This window comes from Dipodomys merriami, unplaced genomic scaffold, assembly GCF_024711535.1.
Source record: "Dipodomys merriami isolate MVZ:Mamm:240054 unplaced genomic scaffold, mDipMer1.0.p SCAF_102, whole genome shotgun sequence".
Lineage (NCBI taxonomy): Eukaryota > Metazoa > Chordata > Mammalia > Rodentia > Heteromyidae > Dipodomys > Dipodomys merriami.
In genome coordinates, this window is record NW_027202294.1 from 2,344,339 (window position 1) to 2,369,963 (window position 25,625).

The 25,625-nt window shown below is 44.1% G+C and overlaps 1 protein-coding gene across 3 annotated transcripts in view; it reads left to right on the forward strand.

The window, feature by feature from the left end:
• Positions 1-25,625, forward strand: part of Armh3 (armadillo like helical domain containing 3) — a 208,568-nt gene that overhangs the window by 16,821 nt on the left and 166,122 nt on the right. For all 3 annotated transcript variants that reach the window (XM_069994911.1, XM_069994912.1, XM_069994917.1), the window contains 4 exons: positions 8,425-8,537; positions 12,098-12,154; positions 12,484-12,630; positions 19,162-19,269. In XM_069994911.1, the coding sequence (XP_069851012.1) occupies positions 8,436-8,537; positions 12,098-12,154; positions 12,484-12,630; positions 19,162-19,269 (414 nt within the window). In that variant the 5' untranslated portion in view covers positions 8,425-8,435. The remainder of the gene's footprint in view (positions 1-8,424; positions 8,538-12,097; positions 12,155-12,483; positions 12,631-19,161; positions 19,270-25,625) is intronic.

Below are 25,625 nucleotides of genomic sequence, written 5' to 3' on the forward strand. Positions count from 1 at the left end.
GGGCTGGTTGTGGGCTTGAACTCTAGGTTTGGGTGCTGTCCCTCAGCTTTTCAGCTCAAGGCTGGCACCCTACCGTTTGAGCCACAGCACCACTTCTGACCCTTTTTGCTTTTGTGATGCTGAGGAATCAGATCCAGGGCCTCATACATCCAAGACTATCACTCTATTGCTGAGCCGCCTTAACAGTCTGAGCTCCTGCTTACTATCAGGTGCTGGCAGCCTGTGTTGCCCAATTCCCAGTCTAGGGTATATGGGTGGAGTTTTGGTGGGGTTTGGGCTTCTCTTGTCCTGGGCCTCCAGGTCTTTTGTTGTCACAGGCGTGCTTCCTGGGGAGTGTTGTTTCCTGGTTTTCTCCCCTCTGTTGAGGCGTATGCTCAGCTTTTTACTTCAATTGGGAGGAGTTGGTTGTGTTGTTCAGGTGCCGGATCCCCGGGCTTGGTTCCGGCCCCAGCCTGGAGCGCGCTTGTTAGGCCTGTGCTGATGTGTATACCCCCTAGGTTATACAGCCTGGGGGACACAGTTCAAATTTCTTCTACTGTTGGTAGTCTTGACCCAGGGGCGCTGTTCCTGGCTTGGGCATTTAAGCTCCCTTCCAGGGGTGCTCTTGCTCTAGCCTGGCCAGCTGAGTGTGCTCCACGGGCTGGTGGAGCTCTCAAACAGTTCCCAGTTTTAGTGGGTCCTGTGGTCCGGGTGCTGGGGTAGGGAGTCTAGGTCAGGGTCTGGGGATTCCCTCCAGCTCTGGTCTCCCTTGAGGGATACACTTCCCCTGTGGGGTACTCACCCTGGAGCTGGTTGTTTCTGTGTGGTGTAGGTCGTCAGTTGTTGTTGCAATCCGGGCTGGGTTGGGCGGTGGTGGCTCTGTGTGATTCTTTTCTGTCTCTGCCTCTGTCGAAGCTGTTGGGTCAAGAGTGTCCACGCTCAGGCAGCTTCTTCTCGGTACCTCTGGGGCCCAAGTGACCCCGCCGGGTTGTTGAGATCGTGATCGGGCGGGCGGGTGGTCTGCAGACAGGACCCTTTGTCGCGCCGAGCCGCTTTGGCGGGATGGAACCTCTCTGCTCGGGTGGAGAGTGCTGGATCGTTGCGATCGCGATCAGGCGGGCCGGGTGGTCTGCCGCAGGTCCTTTTGTCACTCTGCTGATGCCGAGCGACGGGATGGAGCCTCTCTCTTAATTAGTTTTTTACAGTGCTGAAGATTGAATCCTGGGTCATACACATACTTACGAGTGCTCTACTACAGAGGTATATCTTCAGCCTTTTCTCTTCTTTAAGAAATATTACTGGGCTGTAAAGGTGGCTCAGTGGTAGAGTGCTTGCCTTGCATGCATGAGGCCCTGGGTTCGATTCCTCAGCACCACATAAGCAAAGAAAGCCAGAAGTGGTGCTGTGGCTCAAGTGGTAGAGGTGCTAGCCTTGAGCGGAAGAGCTAAGGGACAGCGTAACAAAAAATTGAAGCTAGCGGCTAGGGATGTAGCTCAGTAGTAAGAGTATTTGCCTAGAGTGCAGGAGGCCCTGGGATTACTCTAGCAACACACACACACACTTTTTTTTTTTTTTTTTTTTTTGCCAGTCCTGGGGTTTGAACTCAGGGCCTGGGCACTGTCCCTGAGTTTCTTTTGCTCAAGGCCAGCATTGTACCACTTCAGCCACAGCACCACTTTTGGCTTTTTCTACTTATGTTGGACCGAGGAATCGAACTCAGGGCTACATACATGCTAGGCAAGTACTCTACCACTAAGCCACATTCCCAGCCCTGGAACTAACTTTTGAAAGATTAACCCTATTAATTCTGGAACAATTCTTTTTTTTTTTTTTGGGTCCGGTCCTGGGGACTGAACTCTGGGCCTGGGCGCTGTCCCTCAGCTCTTCAGCTCAAGGCTAGCGCTCTACCACTTGAGCCACAGCGCCACTTCCTGCTTTTTTCTTTTTGCTTATGTGGTGCTGAGGAATCGAACCCAGGGCCTCAGGCATGCAAGGCAAGCACTCTACCACTGAGCCACCTTCCCAGCCCCATCTGGAACAGTTCTTGAGTGATTTATTTTTTGGGGGGTTGGTCGTGGGGCTTGAACTCGGCTTGGGTGCTGTCCCTGTGCTCTTCAGCTCTAGGGTAGCACTCTACTGCTTGTGCCACAGTACCACTTCTGGTTTTCTAGTGGTTTCTTGGAGATAAGAGTCTCATGGACTTTCCTGCCTGGGCTGGCTTTGAACTGTGATTCTCAGATCTCAGCCTCCTGAGTAGCTAGGATTACAGGCATGAGCCACTGGCACTGGGCTTAGTAATTTATTTGTTTTATTCCAGGGACTCATTATATAGCTCAATCTGGCCTTGAACTATACATCCTCCTATCTCAGCGTCTTGCTTTTTTTTTTTTTTTTTGGGGTCCGGTCGTGGGGCCTGAACTCTGGGCCTGGGCACTGTCCCTCAGCTCTTCAGTTCAAGGCTAGTGCTCTACCACTTGAGCCACAGCGCCACTTCTGGCTTTTTTTCTTTTTGCTTATGTGGTGCTGAGGAATCGAACCCAGGGCCTCAGGCATGCAAGGCAAGCGCTCTACCACTGAGCCACCTTCCCAGCCCCATATCTCAGCCTCTTGAGTGCTAGGATTACAAGTGTATTCTGCCATGGCTAGAATGAACATTCATTAAATTCAGGAGGCTGAGATCTGAGGATCGCGGTTCAAAGCCAGCCCGGGCAGGAGAGACCGTGAGACTCCTATCTCAAATAAACCACCAGAAAACCGGAAGTGGCGCTGTAGCTCAAGTGGTAGAGCGCTCGCCTTGAGCTGAAGAGCTGAAGGACAGCGCCCAGGCCCAGAGTTCAAGCCCCACGACCGACAAAAAAAAAAAAAGATTCAGATTTTTTAAAGTTGTGTGATTTATGTTTTGAAGGGAAGTTGTGTTGCAAATCTTGAAGAAGGTTCAAATCCGCTCAACTGTGTGAGTTTGGTAATAGGTGAAGTTAGTATTGAAAAATCACTTGATTTTGTGTCTTGATTTTGAGAAACTGTTAAACCCTAAGCTGATTTTTATTTTTCCTTTTTGCCAGTAGCAAGGTTAGAACTCAGGACCTCAAACTTTTTATTCTGCTTACTTAGCTTGTGCTGTACCACGTGGAGCCATGCCTTCAGCCTGACTTTTTTGCTGGTTATTTTGGAGATGGAGCCTCTCCCTGTCTGTCTCTGTCTCTGTCTTTCTCTTTCTTTCTCTCTTTTGGTGCCAGTCCTAGAACTTGAACTCAGGACCTGGGTGCTGTCTTAGAGCTCTTTTTTTTTTTTTAGTTTATTGGAAATAAAAGTCTCAGGAACTTTCTTGCCCCCTGCCCAGGTTGGCTTTGAGCTGTCATCCTCAGACCTTAACTTCCTGAGAAACTAGGATTACAGGTGTAAATTATTAGTGCCTGGTAATGCTGACATTCCCTCCCCTCCCCCTGCCCCCCACTGCAGTCCTGGGGCTTGAACTCAGGGCCTGGGCACTGTCTCTGAGCTTCTTTTGCTCAAGGCTAGCACTCTACCACTTGAGGCACAATGCCACTTCTGGCTTTTTCTGTGTACTGCATAATGGAACCCAGGGCTTCATGCAGGTTAGGCAAGCACTCTTCCACTAGGCCACATTCCCAGCCCAAAGCTGACAGTTTTGTGAGATTATTCTGCCTTTGCTGGGTTTGCTTCTTTGCCAGAAGAGTTAAAATACAGAGATATTAATAGTCAAAGAATGCTTTAAAAAAATTTTTTTTTTGTCATTCGTGGGGCCTGAACTCGGTCTGGGTGCTGCCCTTCAGCTCTTCAGCTCAAGGCTAGCACTCTACCACTTGAGCCACAGTGCCACCTCTGCCTTTTTCTGCTTATGTGGTACTGAGGAATGGAATCCAGGGCCTCATGCGTGCAAGGCAAGCACTGTACCACTGAGCTACTTTCCCAGCCCCCAAAGAATGCTTCTTCACTTATGATTCCATGCCATTTTCTTTGTAACTCTACTCCATTCATTTCTCCTAAGCTACTTTGTGCTTATGTTTTCCTGCTTCTGTTTGCTAGTAGATTGTGAACTCCTAGAGATCAGGTAAGGAAGTCTCATCCCTGTGCCTAGTACCTTAGAGTACTTAGGTACGCCTTAAATATTTTGTAGTATTTCAATGATGTTAAGAGACATTTTATTTTCTTCTTCCTCTTCCTCCTGCTCCTACTCCTCTTCTTCCTCTTCTTATTTGGTAGTACTAGAGGTTTGCACTCAGGTCTTGCCCTTTCTAGGCTGGTGCTGTACTGGTGAGGCACACACCTCTAGCTCTGCTTTTTCTGTTTTCTTTGCTGCTTTTGGGGAGATAGAGTCTAGCAAACTTTTTGGCCTGGGCTGACTTTGAACTGGGATCCTCCAGATCACAGCCTCCTGAGTAACTAGGATTACAGTTAGGATTACATTGGTGCCTGGCTTAATTCTCCACTTGTACTTGTGAAGAAACTAAGAAGCACAGTGACCCTAGTCAGTGTTCCCAGTTGGCTGTGTTCTAGTAGCAGTTCTGCTGGTTGGTTGTTACATTGTGCCGTGTAGCTCCATTGTTGGAGTTGCTCTGGTTCTCTACAATGGGAAAATGTTATAAAAGAGGACGAAACAGGGAGATAATAAAAACAGGTGGTACTCTTATACTAATGTGCTCTAACTGGCTATTCTACCAACAGATGTTTTACTTGGAAATTTTGGAGTATAGGCTTACTAGGACCCAAAGAAAACTTTTGTTAATTCTGTACTTTTCCTAGTTTAAGACCCCAGAAACTCTTGTTTGCTGTGTTTCATGAGGAGGGGTGCTGGCTGGAGGAGACTTTGTGTTGTCAGTTTCTAGCCACATTTCAGCTGGCTTGGGTGGTAAATTCCAGTTGCTAGTGATAATGACAGAGAGTAATGGGTAAGGCATTTGGCTGAAATTCCCCCTGTCCTAAATGGAAGGAGAGTGATGAAAACAACTCAATTTCTTAGGAAATTTGGTACTTTGGATTGGATTTTTTTTCTTTTCTCCTATTCTCTTTTTCTTATTAGAAAATATTGATTCTGATACAGAGTAAGTTTATTAGATTTGGGGTGGATATTGATTAGCTGTAACCCATTTATAAATTCTCAGAGAGGGATATTTGTAAACATGTGCTTTTCACATCTAGGAACTCTGTGGCCCTTATCTTCTGGTTAATCAACTTGTTGAGGCTGAGTACATGCAGAATCTATATCCACTAAACTTAGAATTTTATTGCTTTTGATTTATTTTAATAGGATCTCCTTGATTTCCAATTTATTTTCCCTGGATGAGGACATTTTCTTCTTGAAAACATATTTAAAAGACTCAGGAATGTTTTGAACAGGAGATGCATTTCATGCTTTGAGGCAAAGCTTTAATTGATATAATTAAATTGTTTTAAAAGAACTTTCCTTTTTTTATTTTGGTAGTACTGGAGTTTTGAACTCAAGGACTTGTGTTCTATCATTTGAGCCACACCCCTGCATTTGAGTCTTTTCTTTTTTTTGGCCAGTCCTGGGGCTTGAACTCAGGGACTGGACAACATACCTGAGTTTTGTTTGCTTAATTCTAGCACTCTACCATGTGCGCCACAGTGCCCCTTCTGGCCTTTTCTGTTTATTTATTTATTTATTTATATTTTTATTTTTTTATTTTTTATATTTTGGGTCCAGTTGTGGGGCCTGAACTCTGGGCCTGGGGGCTGTCCCTCAGCTCTTCAGCTCAAGGCTAGCACTCTACCACTTGAGCCACAGCATCACTTCTGGCTTTTTTCATTTTGCTTTATGTGGTGCTGAGGAATCAAACCCAGGGCTTCAGGCATGCAAGGCTAGTACTCTACCACTGAGCCACCTTCCCAGCCCCTGGCCTTTTCTGTTTATGTGGTACCGAGGAATAGAACCCGGGGCTTAATGCATGCTAGGCAAGCACTCTACCACTAAGCCACATTCCCAGCCCTTTATTGTTCTATTTTCTTTTCTTTTCTTTTTCTTTCTTTTTTTTTTTTTGGGGGGGGGGGTCCGGTCGTGGGTCTGAACTCTGGGCCTGGGCGCTGTCCCTCAGCTTTTCAGCTCAAGGCTAGTGCTCTACCACTTGAGCCACAGCGCTACTTCCGGCTTTTTTCTTTTTGCTTATGTGGTGCTGAGGAATCGAACCCAGGGCCTCAGGCATGCAAGGCAAGCGCTCTACGACTGAGCCACCTTCCCAGCCCTCTTTTCTTTTTCTTTTTCTTTTTCTTTTTTTTTTTCCGGATGTGGGGCTTGAATTCTGGGCCTGGGCACTGTTCCTGAGCTCTTCAGCTCAAAGCTATTGTTCTACCTGAAAGGAAAAATGTAACCCAGGCAGAAAGTAACCTAAAAGAAAGTAACCCAAAAGACCACACAGACAGAAGGCAAGTAGAAGAAAAGATTTATTGCCAGCAGAGCTGACAAGGCCAAATTCTCATGAGGAAAGGGAGAAAATGGCACTGTCTGGCTCCTTGGAGGCCCCTTTTATATAGTTGGGGCCAGGAAGTGGGAGTTGCCTCACCTACTGTATTGGGCTGCCATCAAGAGAGGAGATTAGGTCTGTGAGGTGGGTGTTTCCTTACACTACCACTTGAGCCATAGCACCACTTCCAGTTTTCTGGTGGTTTATTAGAGATAAGAGTCTCATGGACTTTTCTGCCCAGACTGGCTTTGAACCATGATGCTAAATCTTAGCCTCCTTAGAAGCTAGGATTATAGGTATGAGCCACTGGTGCCTGGCTTATTCTGTTTTCATTATGAGTTTACTGGAGATGAGAGTCTCATGGACTTTCCTGGTCAGGCTGACTTTGAACCATGATGCTCAAATCTTAGCTAAGATTACAGGCATGAGCCACTAGTGCCTGGCATAATTGTAATTTTAAAAGCATGTATTAATTATACCAAGGGGTTTCAGTATGGTATTTCAAACATACATGTATTATATTTTCTCAGGATAACCATTTCTATTGGCCTTTCATCTCCTGCCCCTATCCTCTGATGATGAATAGCTTACATTGAGGCTCTTTGTGCTGTCTACACACATAGTTATACTATATATATATATATGTGTGTGTGTGTGTGTATATATATATATATATATATATATATATATTTTTTTTTTTTTTTTTTTTTTTTTTTTTTTTTTTTGCTGGTTGTGGGGCCTGAACTCTGGGCCTGGGCGCTGTCCCTCAGCTCTTCAGCTCAAGGCTAGTGCCCTATGCCCTACCATTTGAGCCACAGCACCACTTCTGGCTTTTTCTGCTTATGTGGTGCTGAGGAATCGAACCCAGGGCCTCATGCATGCAAGGCAAGCACTCTAACACTGAGCCACCTTCCCAGCCCAGTTGTCCTATATTTTAAAATTACTCATCCTCTGTCTTTTTCCTTCATCCCCTCTCATTCTCTTACAGAGTCTCACAGAATTATGTGGAATATATTGAAGTTTGATCTTCAACATTGTTAGAAATATATACAATTAAATTTGAAAGTAGTATAATACTCAGATTTTTTTAAACCTGATTTAATTTTTGGCCTCTGCTATTTTATGCCTTGAGTCTTCTTCCAGAGGAATTTTCTGAAGACAGTCAAGTGCAATGTGATTTATGAGGCAGTGAAGGCCAAGTACTTTGCAGTGATGAGGACCTCCTTTCTTCAGGGAAATCGATGGAGCACATCAGTCTGGAGCACACTTCCTGCCTTAATGGTCCTAAGCTAGATCAATATTTGAACTTCAACTTTGCCATCAGTCTGTGGGATGTGTATGCTTTGCAGCCTTATTTCTATCATCCTTAGATTTATAGCCAGATCTATTATAGATTGAGCTAGTTACACTTTCCTGTTTGGTTTTAGATTTGCTTTAAGCCCTGTCCACTGGCACATTTTAAGGATGTAAAATGTGTTGTGCTGTAGGTCATGCAATATTTTAAAATTTGACATTACCTGGTCTAGGGTGGGGTGTTTGGTAGCTAGCTATACGCAATCTATAGCATGGTTGTTAATCATTTTTTTTTCCTGAAAAATTTCCCATTGCAATTTCAGTAGACTTTCTGGCATCCTGGAGCACATTCTGGTACTGATTGTAGCTTTCTTTTTCTTCTTAAAATATTTTATTTATTTACTTTTTTGAGCATTTTAAGTTCACAGCACAATTGAGACGATGGTGCACAGACAATCCATTTGTTCCTAGTTACTATATATTGACTATTTCTCCCATTAATAATACCCCTCACCAGTGTGATGTTTGTTATAGTTGATGAATCCTTATTTAATTATATATCATTAACATATCATATCCACATTTTACATCAGTGTACTGTTGATGTTGTATGGCTTATGGGTTTGGATAATGCATCTTAACATATATACACTGTATACTGTCATAGAGATTATTTTTACTACTCTAAAATGTGGCTCCCCCACCTCCCCAGGTTCTTTAACCATGGCACAAGTAGAAAAACGGGGAGGTTTGCTCCGGAAATCCTCAGCCTCCAAAAAACCACTAAAGGAAAAAGTGGTACTGATGTATGATGAGATCTTCATGGTAAGTCCTGTTGCTCTATCGTACTGCTTGACTCCTTAATTATTCAGTGTAAAATAAGAAATAACCTTACCACTGACTGCTACCTTTAAAGGGGATTATAGGAGGGCAGAGAGAGGGAGGAAGCTCAAGGACAGGGTAATTTCTTATGGTAGGGATTTTGATTATGTATTAATTATTGTAATTGGCATTATGTTCTTACATGCTTTTTCCATAATTGCATAAAACAATTGAAAGGAGGAAGGAAGGCTGAGGAATTTTTTCCCCCAAGTATCTTTAAGAAAGTCTTAGCTGAGCCGGGTGCTGGTGGCTCACGCCTGTAATCCTAGCTACTCAGGAGGCTGAGATCTGAGGATCGCAGTTCAAAGCCAGCTTGGGCAGGAGAGACCGTGAGACTCCTATCTCCAATAAACCACCAGAAAACCGGAGGTGGCGCTGTAGCTCAAGTGGTAGAGCGCTCGCCTTGAGCTGAAGAGCTGAGGGACAGCGCCCAGGCCCAGAGTTCAAGCCCCACGACCGACAAAAAAAAAAAGAAAGTCTTAGCTGAGGGTTGGGAATGTGGCTTAGTGGTGGAGTACTTGCCTAGTGTGCATGAAGCCCTGGGTAGAGTGCTAGCCTTGAGTAAAAGAAGCTCAGGGACAGTGTCCAGGCCTTGAGTTCAAACCCCATGACTGGCAAAAGAAAAAAAAGAAAAAAAAAGAGAAAGTCTTAGCTGTGTAGGTGGCTCATGCCTATGATCCTAGTTACTCAGAAGGCTGAGATCATGGTTTGAAGCCAGCCTGGACAGAAAAGTCTGTGAGACTATCTAATTCACTAGTAAAAAGCTGGAAGTAGAGATGTGGCATAAGTGGTAGAATACCAGCCTTGATTAAAAAATGTAAGGGAGCCAGGCGCTTGTAGCTCATGCCTGTAATTCTAGTTACTCAGGAGGCTGAGATCTGAGGATTATGGTTCAAAGCCAGCATGGGCAGAAAAGTCTGTGAGATTCTTATCTCCAATTAACCACTAGAAAACCAGAAGTGGTGCTGTGGCTCAAGCAGTAGAGTGCTTGCCTTGAGCTGAAGAGCACAGGGACAGGCTCCAGGCCCAGAGTTCAAGCCCCACAACACAGACACACACACACACACACACACACACACACACACACACACACATGCACACGCACACGCACACGCACACGCGCGCACACACACACACACACACGTAAGGGACACCCCCCCCCCACACACAAGTAAGGGACAGGGCCCAGGTCCTGACTTCAGGCCCCACTACTGGAATCAAAAGAAATAAAAATGTCTTATTTTTCTTATTATCTGCCTTAAAGATTTTATCTTTATAAATTTTTTTTGGTGTTCAAATTATACAATTCAGATATTTTAAAAAGATACATTTTATATTCCACCTCAGGTTGTTAATGGACAGAACCCTTGTTTAGACTATCTTGTACTCTAGCTACATAGGATAACAGAATTATTAGCAATTGAATTTCTTTCAATCTTCAGAACTGTTAATTGACATGGTCCAAGTTTATATTGTAAAATATATTCTATGAAGGAAGGCTAGACTTACTAGAAACCCTTCAGGAGTACTGGCCCTTTGAAATTCTGGTCACTGTAGCACATTTAAACTATTTACTTATAGTATTATATGTATTACTGGTATTTGTGTAGTTGCACATATAAATGTGTATGCTTATAAAGAATGACCATATGTTGAATTTCTTTTCTTTTTTGTACTGGGAGTTGAACTAAGGGTTTGAATTTTGTGCTTGCTAGTTGGGTGTTCTATTGCTTAAGCCATGCTTCCAGCCTTTTTTCATTTTGCTGTTATTTTTTTTCTCCATTTAATGACTAATTAATTTTTCCTTTTTTTTTTAAATTGCTGGGATCCAGTGGCTCACACCCATAATCCTAGCTACTCAGAAGGCTGAGATCTGAGGATTGTGGTTTAAAGCCAGCTCTGGCAGGAAAGTCTGTGAGACTCTCATCTCCATTTAACTACCAAAAAGCCAGAAATGATGCTGTGGTTCAAAGTGGTAGAGCACTGAGCACAAAAGTTCAGGGATAGTGCCAGGCCCCCAGAACTAGCACACACAAAAACGTCTTTAAATAGTTGTAGAATTCAATTCAGCATGTCACTTTATGAGTACAAGTGTATTATGATCAGTGTTGCTCTGTTTTTTTAATTTTAATTTTAATTTTAATTTTTTATTTTTTGGGTCCAGTAGTGGGCCTGAACTCTGGGCCTGGGCGCTGTCCCTCAGCTCTTCAGCTCAAGGCTAGCACTCTACCACCTGAGCCACAGCGCCACTTCCGGCTTTTTTCTTTTTGCTTATGTGGTGCTGGGGAATCAAACACAGGGCCTCATGCATGCAAGGCAAGTGCTCTACCACTGAGCCACCTTCCCAGCCCCTTTTTAAAATTTTTAATTTTTGCTCAAGGCTAACACTCTACCACTAGAGTCACAGCTCCACTTTGGGGTATATGGTGCTTAATTGGAGATAACAGTCTCATGGGCTTACTGCTTGGGCTGCCTTTGAACTTCGATCCTTAGATCTCAGCTTCCTGAGTAGCCAGGATCCATGAGCCACCTGCACCTGGCTGCTCTGTTTTTTTTTTTTGCTGCTTGTGGGGCCTGAACTCTGGGCCTGGACACTGTCCCTCACTTCTTCAGCTCAAGGCTAGCACCCTACCACTTGAGCCACAGCACCACTTCCAGCTTTTTTAGCTTATGTGGTGTTGAGGAATCGAGCCCAGGGCCTCATGCATGCAAGGCAAGCACTCTACCACTGAGCTACCTTCCCAGCCCTGCTCTGGTTATTTTTGAGATAGGTCCTCATTTTTTGTTCAGGCTTCATGGACTATGATCCTCCTATTTACCCTCCTGCTATAGGTGGAATGACAAATGTGCACCACTACACTCAGCTATTGGTTGAGATGAAGTCTCATGAACTTTGCCAGGATTGTCTTTGAGCCTTGATCTTTCTGACTTCCTCTGCCTCCAGAGTAGATAGGATTACAGATGTGAGCCACAGGTGCCCAGCAATTAAGTATATTATTCTTTCTTATCTATGTACCTGTGTATATATGTATTTGCATCTATGTAAGTATCTATGTATATATCTATGTCTATCTATCTATCTATCGATCGATCGCTGGATCATCTATCTATCTATCTATCTATCTATCCATCCATCCATCCATCCATCTATCTACTATCTTTATCTATCTATCTGTCTGTCTGTCTGTCTGTCTGTCTGTCTGTCTGTCTGTCTGTCTGTCTGTCTGTCTGTCTGTCTGTCTGTCTGTCTGTCTATCTGGTTCTGAGGCTTGAACTCAGGGCCTTAGACTTTTGCTTGGCTTTTTTGTCTACTTGCAGCTGGTTAATTTAAGGTAAGAGTCTCATACACACTTTTCTGTCCAGGCTGGCTTCAGTCTTTGATCTTCAGATCTCAGCCTCTTGTAGTTAAGATTACAGGTGTGAGCAACTAGTGCCCAGCAAATGCATACTATTGTTAAGCCTTTTTACTTGGAAAGTTGAACATGCTTATCTTCTGGTTTCAGACAGAGGATCCAAGTAAGTGCAGTCCTCGGTTTTGGGAGGAACTCTTTCTCATGAAGGTAAGACTGGATGGCATTATGTGGGCTTTCCTAGTAACTAAGACTGCCATATGTTCTATACTAAAATTGTGCTCAAGGGCTGGGAAGGCTCAGTGGTAGAGTGCTTGCCTTGCATGCGTGAGGCCTTGGGTTCGATTCCTCAGCATCACATAAGCAAAAAGAAAAAAGCCGGAAGTGGCGCTGTGGCTCAAGTGGTAGAGCACTAGCCTTGAGCTGAAGAGCTGAGGAACAGCGCCCAGGCCCAGAGTTCAGGCCCACGACCGGATCCCCCCCCCCCCCCCCCCCGCAAAAATAAAATTGTGCTCAGGCCATTATTATTTCCTTGACAGGTGAATTTAGATTATCTAGAAGGCAAGCTGGAATCACTTGATGGTGAGGAATTAATGAAGATCAAAGATAATATTAATAGTTTGTTTCAACACTGCATCCAGGCATTGGGAGAGGAGCATCCAATTCGAGTTGTCAATGCATTGCAGGTACAGGGCTGAGGGATTGGGAAGCATTTATTTAATAGAAGAAATGAATCATAAACCATATATTGGAACCTGAGGAACCTAGAATTGTCTTATTGTCTTTGGATATGGGCATTTCTTTCTTTCTTTCTTGTCAGTTGTGGGGCTTGAACTCTGGGCTTGGGCACTACCCCTGTGCTCTTCAGCTCAAGACGAACGCTCTACCTCTTGAGCCACAGCGCTACTTCCAGTTTTCTAGTGGTTTATTGTAGATCAGAGTCTCTTGGACTTTTCTGCCTGGATTGACTTTGTATCATGATCCTCAGATCTCAGCCTCCTGAGTAGCTAAACTAGAATTACAGGCATGAGCCACCAGCATCCGGCTCTTGTGGTTTATTGAAGATAAGAGTCTCATTGACTTTTCTTCCAGGGCTGGCTGTGATCTGTGATCCTCAGATCTCAGTCTCCTGCATAGCTAGGATTACAGATGTGAGCCATTGGCTCTGAAGCACTTCTGGCTTTTTCTGTGATTAATTGGAGATCAGAGTCTCATTGTCCAGGCGCCCAGGGCTCCCGCCTATAATCCTATCTACCTAAGAGGCTGAGATCTGAGGATCATGGCTCAAAGCGAGACCAGGCAGGAAAGTCCATGAGACTTTTTTTGGGGGGGTGGGGTCCAGTCATGGGGCCTGAACTCTGGGCCTGGGCACTGTCCCTCAGCTCTTCAGCTCAAGGCTAGCACTCTACCACTTGAGCCACAGTACCACTTCCGGCTTTTTCTGCTTATGTGGTGCTGAGGAATGGAACCCAGGGCCTCAGGCATGCAAGGCAAGCACTCTACCACTGAGCCACCTTCCAAGCCCTTCCATAAGACTCTTATCTCCAATAAAACACTTAGAAATCTGGAAGTGGCCCAGTGACCCAAGTGGTACAGCACTAGCTTTGAGCTGAAGAGCTGAGGGACAGAGTTCAGGCCCTGAGTTCAAGCCCCATGACCAAAAAAAAAAAAAAGAGTCTCATTGACTTTCCTGCCTAGGCTGACTTTGAACCACGATCCCGGTTTTAAATTTCTTTATTCAAATATCTATGTCAGGTTGTTCAGTCATGTACCTGTTTAAACAGAGTAATATTTAAAATGATAAACTTATGAGGTGGGAATGTGGCTTAGTGGTAGAGTGCTTGCATAGCATGCATGAAATCTTGGGTTCAATTCCTCAGTATACATAAACAGAAAAAGCCAAAGTGGTGCTGGCGCTCAAGTGATAGAGTGATAATAGCCTGAACAAAAGAAGCTCAGGGACAGGGCCCAGGCCCTGAGTTCAAGCCCAAGGATTGGCAAAAAAAGAAAAATGATAATCTTATGTATACATATTTATATATACATATATATGTATATATACATATATACATATATATGTATATATATCATATTTATGTATATATATATAATTTGGCCTAACACTAAGACAGATTGACAGAGGCATTTATTTATTATTATCCTCATTTGGCTTTATTTTCCTCAAGGCTGGTACTCTACCACTTGAGTCACACTTCCACTTTCCATTTTTTTGCTGGTTAACTTGATTTTTTTGGGGGGGGGTTTGGGTCTGGTCGTGGGGCCTGAACTCTGGGCCTGGGCACTGTCCCACAGGTCTTCAGCTCAAGGCTAGCACTCTACCACTTGAGCCACAGCGCCACTTCCGGCCTTTTTTTCTGCTTATGTGGTGCTGAGGAATTGAACCCAGGGCCTCATGCATGCAAGGCAAGTGCTCTACCACTGAGCCACCTTCCCAGCCCTTGCTGGTTAACTTGAGATAAGAGTCTGACAGACTTTTCTGCCCAGGATAACTTGAAACTTGTAACCTTAGATTGCAGCTTCTTGAATAGCTTGGATTATAGAATGAGCTCTAGTACCTGGAAGAATTTTTGTTATTATTAAAGGGAAAAAAAGAAGTAGAGAGGAAACTAAAGCAAGGGTAATTATATCAAACTTCAGGAAAGATTCTTAGTGTAATATATTCTACTCAATAAAGAGTTGTTTTTTTTGTGGTGTTGGGGATTGAACCCTGGACCTCAGATATATTAGGGAAGTATTCTACCATTAAACTACATCCTAGAGTGTAGTTCTCTCTCATTCTGTCTCCCCCTATCCTCCTCTCCCCCCTCTCCCCCTCTGTTTCTCTTTTTATTTTTTGCTGGTTCTGGAGCTTGAACTCAGGGCCTGGGCACTGTCCTTGAGCCTCTCCATACTTGAGGCTAGCCTTCTACAATTTGAGCCACAGCGTCACTTTTGACTTTTTCTGTTTATGTGGTACTGAGGAATTGAATCCAGGGCTTCATGCATGCTAAGCCACATTCTCAGCCCATTTTCCTAACTTTTATGCTGCTGGTCTCAAATCTCAATCCTCCTTATCTCTGATTTGGGAGTTATAGGTGTGCGCCACTGTGTTTGGCTTCCTAGATTAGAAGTTCTTTTTTTTTTATTTTTTTTATTTTTATTTTTTGGGTCCGGTGGTGGGGCCTGAACTCTGGGCCTGGGCGCTGTCCCCCAGCTCTTCAGCTCAAGGCTAGCGCTCTACCACTGGAGCCACAGCGCCACTTCCGGCTTTTTTCTTTTTGCTTATGTGGTGATGAGGAATTGAACCCAAGGCCTCATGCATGCAAGGCAAGCGCTCTACCACTGAGCCACTTTCCCAGCCCATAGATTAGAAGTTCTTAATCTGAGTTTTTTGTTGTTGTTGGTGGTCATGGGTCTTGAACTCTGGGCCTGGGTCTTCAGGTCTTCAGCTCAAGGCTAGCGCTTGAGCCACAGCGCCACTTCCAGTTTTCTGATGGTTTATTAGAGGTAAGAGTCTCATGGACTTTCCTTTGTGGGCTGGCTTTGAACTGTGATCCTCAGATCTCAGCCTCCTGAGTAGCTAGGATTGCAGGCATGAGCCACTGGGGCCGACTAATCAGAGGTTTTTAGGAAGTCTTTGACTCACCCAAATCATAAGTAATATTTTAGTTTATGTAATTTCTTCTAGAAAGTGATCTTTGTTTTAGTTTTTCAGGAAGTATATTGCTACGTAGTCCAGGCTGGCCTCAAACTCAGTATCTAACCTAGAGATTTGAAATCCTCCAGCTTCAATCTTCTAAATTCTGGAGTTATAGACATGTACTCTCATGGCAACCGAGAGTGGTTTTTATCAGATTCTCTTTTGGGTCTATAATTAAAAAACATAAGAATCACTTTTTTTTTTCTGGTCTAGTAGTGGGACCTGAACTCTGGGCCTGGGTGCTGTGTCTCAGCTCTTCAGGTCAAGGATAGCACTCTACTACTTGAGCCACAGCGCCACTCCCAGCTTTTTCTTTTTGCTTATGGGGTGCTGAGGAATTGAACCCAGGGCCTCATGCATGCAAGGCAAGAGCTCTACCACTGAGCCACCTTCCCAGCCCCATCAAGAACTATTTTTTTACTATCTCTCTCTTTTTTTTTTTTTTTTTTTTGTGGTTCTGAGATTTAAACTCAGGACATTGAGCTTGCTTGCTTTTCTTTCTTCCTTTCCCCTTTCCTGTCCTGTCCTCCCTCCCTCCTTCCCTCCTTCCTCCTTTTTTCTTTTTTCCTTTTTTGGGTCCGGTCATGGGCCTGAACTCTGGGCGTGGGCGCTGTTCCTCAGCTTTTCTGCTCAAGGCTAGCGCTCTACCACTTGAGCCACAGTGCCACTGCCGGCTTTTTTTTTTTTTTTTTCCTGCTTATGTGGTGCTAAGGAATCGAACCCAGGGCCTCATGCATGCAAGGCAAGTGCTCTACCACAGAGCTACCTTCCCAGCCCCCTTCCTTCCTTTCTTCCTTCCTCCCTTCCTCCCTTCCTCCCTCCCTCCCTCTCCCCCCCCCCTTTCTTTTTTTTTTTTTTTTTTTTTTTGTCCGGTCGTGGGGCTTGAACTCTGGGCCTGGGTGCTGTCCCTCAGCTCTTCAGTTCAAGGCTAGCACTCTACCACTCAAGCCACAGCACCACTTCCGGCTTTTTTCTTTTTTCTTATGTGGTGCTGAGGAATCGAACCCAGGGCCTCTGGCTTGCAAGGCAAGCACTCTACCACTGAGCCACCTTCCCAGCCCCCCACCCCCTTTCTTTTTGCCAATCCTGGGCTTGAACTCAGGGCACTGTTCCTGAGCCCCTTTGTGCTCAAGACTAGTATTCTACCACTTGAGCCATAGACTACTCCCACTTCTACTTCCAGCTTTTTTTTTCTTTTGTCCGTCATGGGGCTTGAACTCCGGGCTCAGCTCTTCAGCTCAAGGCGAGCTTTCTACTGCTTGAGCCACAGCACCACTTCCAGTTTTCTGGTGGTTTATTGGAGATAAGAGTCTCATGAGGCCGGGTGCCAGTGGCTCATGCCTGTAATCCTAGCTACTCAGGAGGCTGAGATCTGAGGATTGTGGTTCAAAGCCAGCCCTGGCAGGAAAGTCCATGAAAATCACCAGAAAACTGGAAGTGGCTCTGTAGCTCAAGTGGTAGAGCGCTAGCCTTGAGCTGAAGAGCTAAGGGACAGCGCTCAAGCCCAGAGTTCAAGCCCCATGACCGACCAAAAAAAAAAAAAAAAAGAGTCTCATGGACTTTCCTGCCTGGGCTGGCTTTGAACTGCAACCCTTACATCTTAGCCTTCTGAGTAGCTAGGATTACAGGTGTGAGCCACCAGAGCCCAGAAGGACATTGAGCTTTGTAGGTAGGCCTTCTACCACTTGAGCCATGTCTCTAACCTTTTTTGCTTTAGTTTTCAGGTAGGATCTTATAGTTTTTTTTTTTTTTGGTTGTTGTTGTTGTTATTGGTCACGGGGCCTGAACTCTTGGGCAGTCCTTCAGCTCTTCAGTTCAAGCTGAGCACTCTACCATAGTACCATTTCCGGCTTTTTCCGCTTATGTGGTGCTGAGGAATTGGACCCAGGGCCTTGCAAGGCAAGCACTCTACCACTGGGTACCTTCTCAGCCCTAGTTTTTTTTTTTTTTTTGTGTGTGTGTGTGTTATAGTGGTTTTGTTTCTTTGTTTCAGCAGGCATAGACTGCTGTGATCCTTCTACTTATGCCTCCCATGTAGCTTATATAACAGGTGTGCATTACCACACTCAGATTTTTGTTGTTGTTGTTGAGATGATGGTTCCTCAGTAACTTTTTTTTTTTTTTTTTTTTTTTTTGGGTCCGGTCATGGGGCCTGAACTCTGGGCCTGGGTGCTGTCCCTCAGCAATTCAGCTCAAGGCTAGCGCTCTACCACTTGAGCCACAGCGCCACTTCCGGCTTTTTTCTTTTTTGCTTATGTGGTGCTGAGGAATGGAACCCAGGGCCTCAGGCATGCAAGGCAAGCGCTCTACCACTGAGCCACCTTCCCAGCCCTCCTCAGTAACTTTTTGACCAGTTTGGCCTCGAACCATAATCCTAATCTCTATTTCCCAAGTAGCTAGGATTATAAGGATGAACCACCATATCCAGCATTGCTGTGTAATTTCTAAAAGGAAATGAGCACAATAACAACAACCAAAAGAGAATGACTAAAAACAGAAAAATGAGGCCTAGGGGCTGGGAAGGTGGCTCAGTGGTAGAGCACTTGCCTTGCTGCATGAGGCCCTGGGTTCGATTCCTCCGCACCACATAAGCAAAAAGAAAAAAGCCGGAAATGGCGCTGTGGCTCAAGTGGTAGAGCGTTATCCTTGAGCTGAAGAGCTGAGGGACAACGCCCAGGCCCAGAGTTCAGGCCCCATGACCGGACCCAAAAAAAAAAAAAAAATGAAGCCGGGCGCTGGTGGCTCACACCTGTAATCCTAGCTACTCAGGAGGCTGAGATCTGAGGATCATGGTTCAAAGCCAGCCCGGGCAGGAGAGACCATGAGACTCCTATCTCCAATAAACCACCAGAAAACCGGAAGTGGCGCTGTAGCTCAAGTGGTAGAGCGCTCGCCTTGAGCTGAAGAGCTGAGGGACAGCGCCCAGGCCCAGAGTTCAAGCCCCACGACCGACAAAAAAAAAAAAAAAAAATGAGGCCTGCAATCCTAGCTACTTAGCAGGCTGAGACCTGGAGGATTGGGGTTCAAACCCAACTCAGGCAGAAAACTCTATAGTACTCCACTTCCAATTAACCAACAGGCCAGGTGGATGCATGACTTTATGATAGAGCTCCAGTCTACTCACTTAAGCTGAGTAAGGGTGAGAGGCCCTTAGTTCAAGAACTGGCACTAAAAAAACCCACAACAGACTCATTGTGTTTTGGAGTTCAGAGTATCAGAAAAGAAAGATCAACTTTGTGAGGTAGGGGTTGTAATATGCAGTTACAAATTTATGTCCTTGTAATTTTAAGAAAGTTCTTCGGTAGAGGTACAGAGTTTGAGTTCTGGTCTCAGACCTAAAAGAAAAGAAAAGAAATAACCAACCTTATAGGGGTTGTTGTTGTGGCTTAGTTGGTAGAGTGCTAAGCCAGTGAGTGAGAGTAGCAGATACTGAGTTTGAATCCTAGTCTCAGAAGTAAAAAGAAAAGAAGAGAAAATGGTTCTTCTCTAGGAATAACTATTTCTCTTATCTCTTTAGACATTGTGTGCACTTATTCGAGGAGTTCACCAAAAGAATAAATCTACTTCTGGGTTTGACATTATCAACATGCTGATGGGCTTTGACAAGGCAGAGCTGTGCATGAAGGTGAGGAGTAAGCTGTGGATATGCTAGTGTATGTCTGACAGCTGTTTTTCAAAGCCATCTGTAGACAGATGTACTAAAAGATGTAGATTCAGGTAGATCATCAATTATCTGGCTTTGCATTGGGTATTTTTTAAACAAATTTTGTTTAAATAAAGTAAAATTTAAATTGAAAAGTAAAATATGCTTTCTCTGTTGGATTTAGAACAGCTAATTATTTGTATCATTTGGTCAAACATTTGTAAATTTGTAAATGTAAACAAAAATATAACATTATACAATATTAACTTTATTTTTATTTTATTTTTATTTATTTATTTTTTGGTCGGTTGTGGGGTCTGAACTCTCGTCCTGGGTGCTGTCCCTCAGCTCTTCAGCTCAAGGCTAGCGCTCTACCACTTGAGCCACAGCACCACTTCCAGCTTTTTCTGCTTATGTGGGGCTGAGGAATTGAATCCCGGGCCTCATGCATGCAAGTCAAGCACTCTAGCACTGAGCTACCTTCCCAGCCCCTATTTTTATTTTGTTCTATTTCATTTTTTTTGTCAGTTGTGGGGCCTGAACTCTGGACCCTCAGTTCTTTAGCTCAAGGCCAGTGAGCACTCTTACTACTTGAGCCACAGTGCCATTTCTGGCCTTTTCTGCTTATGTGGTACTGAGGAATCAAACCCAGGGCCTCATGAATGCAAGCATTCTACCACCTTCCCAACCTCTATTTTATTTCTTTTCTTTTCTTTTTTTTTTTCTTGGTCGGCCGTGGGGCTTGAACTCTGGGCCTGGGCGCTGTCCCTCAGCTCTTCAGCTCAAGGCGAGCGCTCTACCACTTGAGCTACAGCGCCACTTCCGGTTTCCTGGTGGTTTATTGGAGATAGGAGTCTCTCCTGCCCGGGCTGGCGTTGAACTGCGATCCTCAGATCTCAGCCTCCTGAGTAGCTAGGATTACAGGTGTGAGCCACCAGCGCCCGGCTTTTCTTTTCTTTTTTTTTTTTTGGGTCCAGTTGTGGGGCCTGAACTCTGGGCCTGGGTGCTGTCCCTCCGCTCTTCACCTCAAGGCTAAGGCTCTACCACGAGCCACAGCGCCACTTCCGGCTTTTTTTTTTCTGCTTATGTGGTGCTGAGGAATCGAACCCAGGGCCTCATGCATGCAAGGCAAGCACTCTACCACTGAGCCACCTTCCCAGCCCCCCCTATTTTATGTCTTGTAACACTCTGGGAGTTATTCATTTTGGGCAATCCCATTACAGCTCAGAATTTTTTATTTTAAGTTTTGATTTAATTATTTATTTGTGGTATAACTGTGTTGCCTGGCTTTAAGCTTGTGAGCTCTAGTGATCCTTTTACCTCAGCCTCCTGAGTAGCTGGGTGTACAAGTATGCACCATTGTGCCCAGCTTAGAATTTTTATATCTACAGTTTGTACCATTGTCTTAATAACAATTTTATAATTCACATACAATTCACTCTTTGAAGTATATAATCCACTTTAGTGTATTTGTAGATTTGTAACTATCATTGTTAATTTCAGAGTATAGTTTTATTTTCACTAAAAGAAACTTGTACTTATTAGCAGTTATTCCCTGTTACTTTTCTCAGTCCCTTAAAACTATAATTTTCTCTGTCTTAACTATTTTGATAATGCATAAAATAGAATAATATATGTGATATTTTGTTTCTATTATTTACTTATGATATTGTCAGTGTTTATCCATATTATAGGGTGTATCTGTATTTCATTATTTTTTGTGTGTATTTCATTTTGTGTGTGAGTGTGTGTGTGTGTGTGTGTGTGTGTGTGTGTGTGTGTGTGTGTGTGTGTGTTAGTCTTGGGGCTTGAACTTAGGGCATAGGCACTGTCCCTGAGCTTTTGTGCTCAAGGCTAGAACTCTGCCATAACTAGATTTTTGGTGTTGGAGATAAGAGTCTCATGGACTTTCTTGCTCAGGCTGGCTTTGAACCATGATCTGCATATCTCAACCTTCTGAGTAGTTAGGATTACACACATGAGCCACTAGCACAGCTTCTCTTTCATTGTTACAGTTCTAATTACTATTGGTAAGCTGATGACTACCAGGTTTCTTATTGTTCACCATAACATCCCCTGTTGAGCTGAATTCAGACTTTTCTTCACTGAGCGCTTGTAGGATATTTCCACTCATAAATCCTGCTAGTGCCTCTTGTCTAAACTGAGCTCATTGTTTCTTCTCTTTTCTTCTTTCTCATTCACTCCCTTTTGAGATAGGGATTTTGGTCCCCCAAGGCAAAAAACCTGGAAATCATTCTTGAGATTTTCCTCTTCTTAATCTTTTTTTTTGTTGGTCTCCTGGGGCTTGAATTCTGAGCCTGGACACTGTCCCTGAGCTCTTCAGCTCAAAGTGAGCAATCTCCCACTTGAGCCACAGTGCCACTTCCAGTTTTCTGGTAGTTTATTTGAGATAAGAGTCTCACAGAATTTCCTGGCTGGCTTTGAACTGCAAGCCTCAGATCAGCCTCCTAGGTAGCTAGGATTTCAGGCTTGAGCCCTTGCTACCACTCCCTCATCTTTTAATCCATGGGATTACCACAGCTAATTTTACTTAGCACTTATATTTGTCTTTTGTTCCCCTGTTGTTATTGTCCCTATTGTCTTTCACGTAAATGGTTGTAGTGATACCTTAATTCAGTCTCCTGACAAACTCTCTTGACAAATAATTGTTAGGTATCTATATGCTAGGCACTGGGGATACATAGGCAAATAAGACATAGCTCAAGAAATTAATAGGTTGGTCCTCCTTGGATTCCCTTTCTCTAAGCTTACTATCTTTAGGTCTATCATCCACAGTGATTTCAGTGTGATGTATCTTACACTTAGATCTTTCCTGCTTAACCAATTCATCAGTCTCCTATTTCTAACAGGGTAAAGGATAGACTTCCTAGTTAGTTTTGTAAAACTTGCATGCTCTGTACAGTATTTACTTCTCCAGTCTCATTTCTTTCTTTCTTTTTTTTTTTTTTGTCGGTTGTGAGGCTTGAACTCTGGGCCTGAGTGCTGTCCCTGGGCTCTTCAGATCGAGGCTTTACCACTTGAGCCACAGTGCCACTTCTGGTTTTCTAATTGTTTATTGGAGATAAGATCTCACAGATTTTCCTGCCCCAGCTGGCTTTGAACTATGATCCTCAGATCTTAGCCTCCTGAACAGCTAGGATTACAGGCGTGAGCCACTTGCGCCCGGCTTCCAGTCTCATTTCTCGTCATAGTGTCTCACTCTGCACTGTAATATAGAGTACTTGTATTTCATCTCTGCATCCAGAGATGCTAAATGGAGTTCTGTGTGTGTGTGTGTAGCCCAAGCTGACCTTGAATGTATGATCTTATGCCTTAGTTTCCCCAGTGCTTAGATTATGGACCTGTACCACCATGCTTGGCTTTCCAGAGCCATTTCATTAGTGCGTGTGTGTGTGTGTGTGCCATTTCATTAGTGCAGGTGTGTGTGTGTGTGTGTGTGTGTGTGTGTGTGTGTGTGTGTGTGTGTGTGTGTGTGTGTGTGTGTGTGTGTGTGTGTGTGTGTGTGTGTGTGTGTGTGTGTGTGTGTGTGTGTGTGTGTGTGTGTGTGTGTGTATCTCAGTTGCTCTTGTAGCTCAGGCTGGCTGACTCGCCTCAAATTACAATCTTCTTACCTCAGCCTGGGATTATAGGCATGAGCCATCACGCCCTGCTCCTAATTCATCTTTGATCATTCCTATTTACAGTTGCTTTTTTTTTAATGCAGTTTTATTTACCAATCTTTTACTTTTTTTTTTTTTTTTGGGTCCGGTCATGGGGCCTGAACTCTGGACCTGGGTACTGTCCCTCACCTCTTCAGCTCAAGACTAGCACTCTACCACTTGAGCCACAGCGCCACTTCCTGCTTTTTTCTTTTTGCTTATGTGGTGCTAAGGAATCGAACCCAGCGCCTCATGCATGCAAAGCAAGTGCTCTACCACTGAGCCACCTTCCCAGCCCTACAATTTCTTTCTTCTTTATTTTTAAATTTATTCTTACTGATTTTTCAAAACATAACTTACTCCTGAAGGGTCTTCGGATAAATGACTTTTGAACTAATTTTCTTTCTCCATTTCTGTCGTAGTAATAATTGAATTAGGGCTGGGAAGGTAGCTCAGTGGTAGAGTGCTTGCCTTGCATGCATGAGGCCCTGGGTTCGATTCCTCAGCACCACATAAGCAGAAAAAGCTGGAAGTGGTCCTGTGGCTCACAAGCCTTGAGCTGAAATGCTGAGGGACAGTGCCCAGACCCAGAGTTCAGGCCCCATGACCGGCCCCCCCCCCCCCCAAAAAAATTGAATTGTAACTATTTGCTTATTTTTTTCTCTTATTAGACTAAAACCATTTTTTCAGCAAGAATCAAGGCTTTATTTTTCTTACATCCTTTGGAAACATACTATTTAGTACAGACTAAAGCTTATATATTTATTGAATTGAACTGAAAAAGTTTATTTTGAACCTTTAGTTTGGCTTTCTGGCATGCCAACTCCTTATTCTCCAACTGTTTCTTCTCTTTTAATTAATGTAGAATTTTTTTCCTCTTTTTCTGTTGTAGTATAAAGGTTTCTCCTTTTTTTTTTTGGCCAGTCTTAGTGCTTGAACTCAGGGCCTGGGTGCTGTTCCTAAGCCTCTTTATGCCTCTCTGTGCTCAAGGCTAGCACTCTACCACTTGAGCTACACCACCATGTCTGGCTTTTTCTGAGTAGTTAATTGGAAATAAGAGACTCACAGACTTTCCTGCCCAGGCTTGCTTCAAACCATGATCCTCAGATCTCAGCCTCTTGGGTAGCTAGGGTTACATGTGTGAGTGTCTAGCTAAGGTTTCATCTTTTAATTAATTTGGGTCTAAAAACTGATATTTAATGAAAATGATAAGTTCTGTTCATATTGCTAAATGGAGTTGACCAGGATGGACACAAGTTTGCTTTATTTGATCATATATATGGCCAGTGGTGGCCAGTTGTAAGTGATATTGTCTTTATCATTTATTTAATGTGCTGCATTAAATGATATGCTTTCTTTAACAAATAATGAAGGCTAGAGATTGGCTCAAATGGTAGCCTGCCTACAAGCATGAGATTCTGAGTTCAAATTCCATTATAGCAGCTGTGACTCCTTTCTGTAATTGTACCTACTCACGAGGCCAAGATCTGAGTATCACAGTTCAAAGCCAGCCAGGTAGATATATTTAAGAGACTGAGTTAAACAGCAAAAACCTGGCTCAAGTGGTAGAGAGCCAGCCTTGAGCAAAGAATCCAAGTAAGAATGCAGGGATAAATAAGTTCAAGCACCAGTACCACATATGCAAACCCCTTATAAAACCAGCTATTAAATTTATATACAATGATTTAATCATTATAATGGGTTGCAAAGATTCCGTTGGTAAGAGAGAGAATTTTTTTTTTTTCTTTTTGTTCATGGGGCTTGAACTCTGGGCCTGGGTACTGTCCCTCAGCTCTTTTTTTTTTTTTTTTTTTTTTGGGTCCGGTCGTGGGGCTTGAACTCTGGGCCTGGGCACTATCCCTCAGCTCTTCAGCTCAAGGCTAGCGCTCTACCACCTGAGCCACAGTGCCACTTCCGGCTTTTTTTCTTTTTGCTTATGTGGTGCTGAGGAATCGAACCCAGGGCCTCAGGTATGCAAGGCAAGCGCTCTACCACTGAGCCACCTTCCCAGCCCCTGTCCCTCAGCTCTTTAACTCAAGGCTAGTGCTCTACCACTTGGGCCACAGTGCCACTTCCAGTTTTCTGGTGGTTTATTGGAGAGGAGTCTCACTGAGCCAGGAGCCAGTGGCTCATGCCTGTAATCCTAGCTACCCAGGAAGCTGAGATCTGAGGATCGTGGTTCAAAGCCAGCCCAGGCAGGAACATCTGTGAGACTCTTATCTCCAATAAACCACTAGAAAACTGGAAGTGGCGCTGTGGCTCAAGCGGTAGAGCGCTTGCCTTGAGCTGAAGAGTGCAGGGACAGTGCCCAGCCCCAGAGTCCAAGCCCTACAACTGACAAAACAAAAACAAAAACTAGAGTCTCATGGACTTTACTGCCCACGCTGGCTTTGAACCGTGATTCTTCCTCTTCCTCAGATCTCAGCCTCCTGAGTAGCTAGGATTACAGGTGTGAGCCACCAGCACCTAGTGAGAATTCTTTATTCTGTGTAGTTCTAAAGCATTTTTCCCAAATGTAATAGACTTTGTAGTTTTCTTTTTCTTTGATCTTACAAGGCCTAGATTAGGGGAATGATATGGTTACTTTATTCTGTGTTGTTCACAGTATCCTATGTAACATAACCCAGAGTTGGACAGTGTTTGAGTTCTTTTTATGTTTATCTTTAATGGTTAATGGGT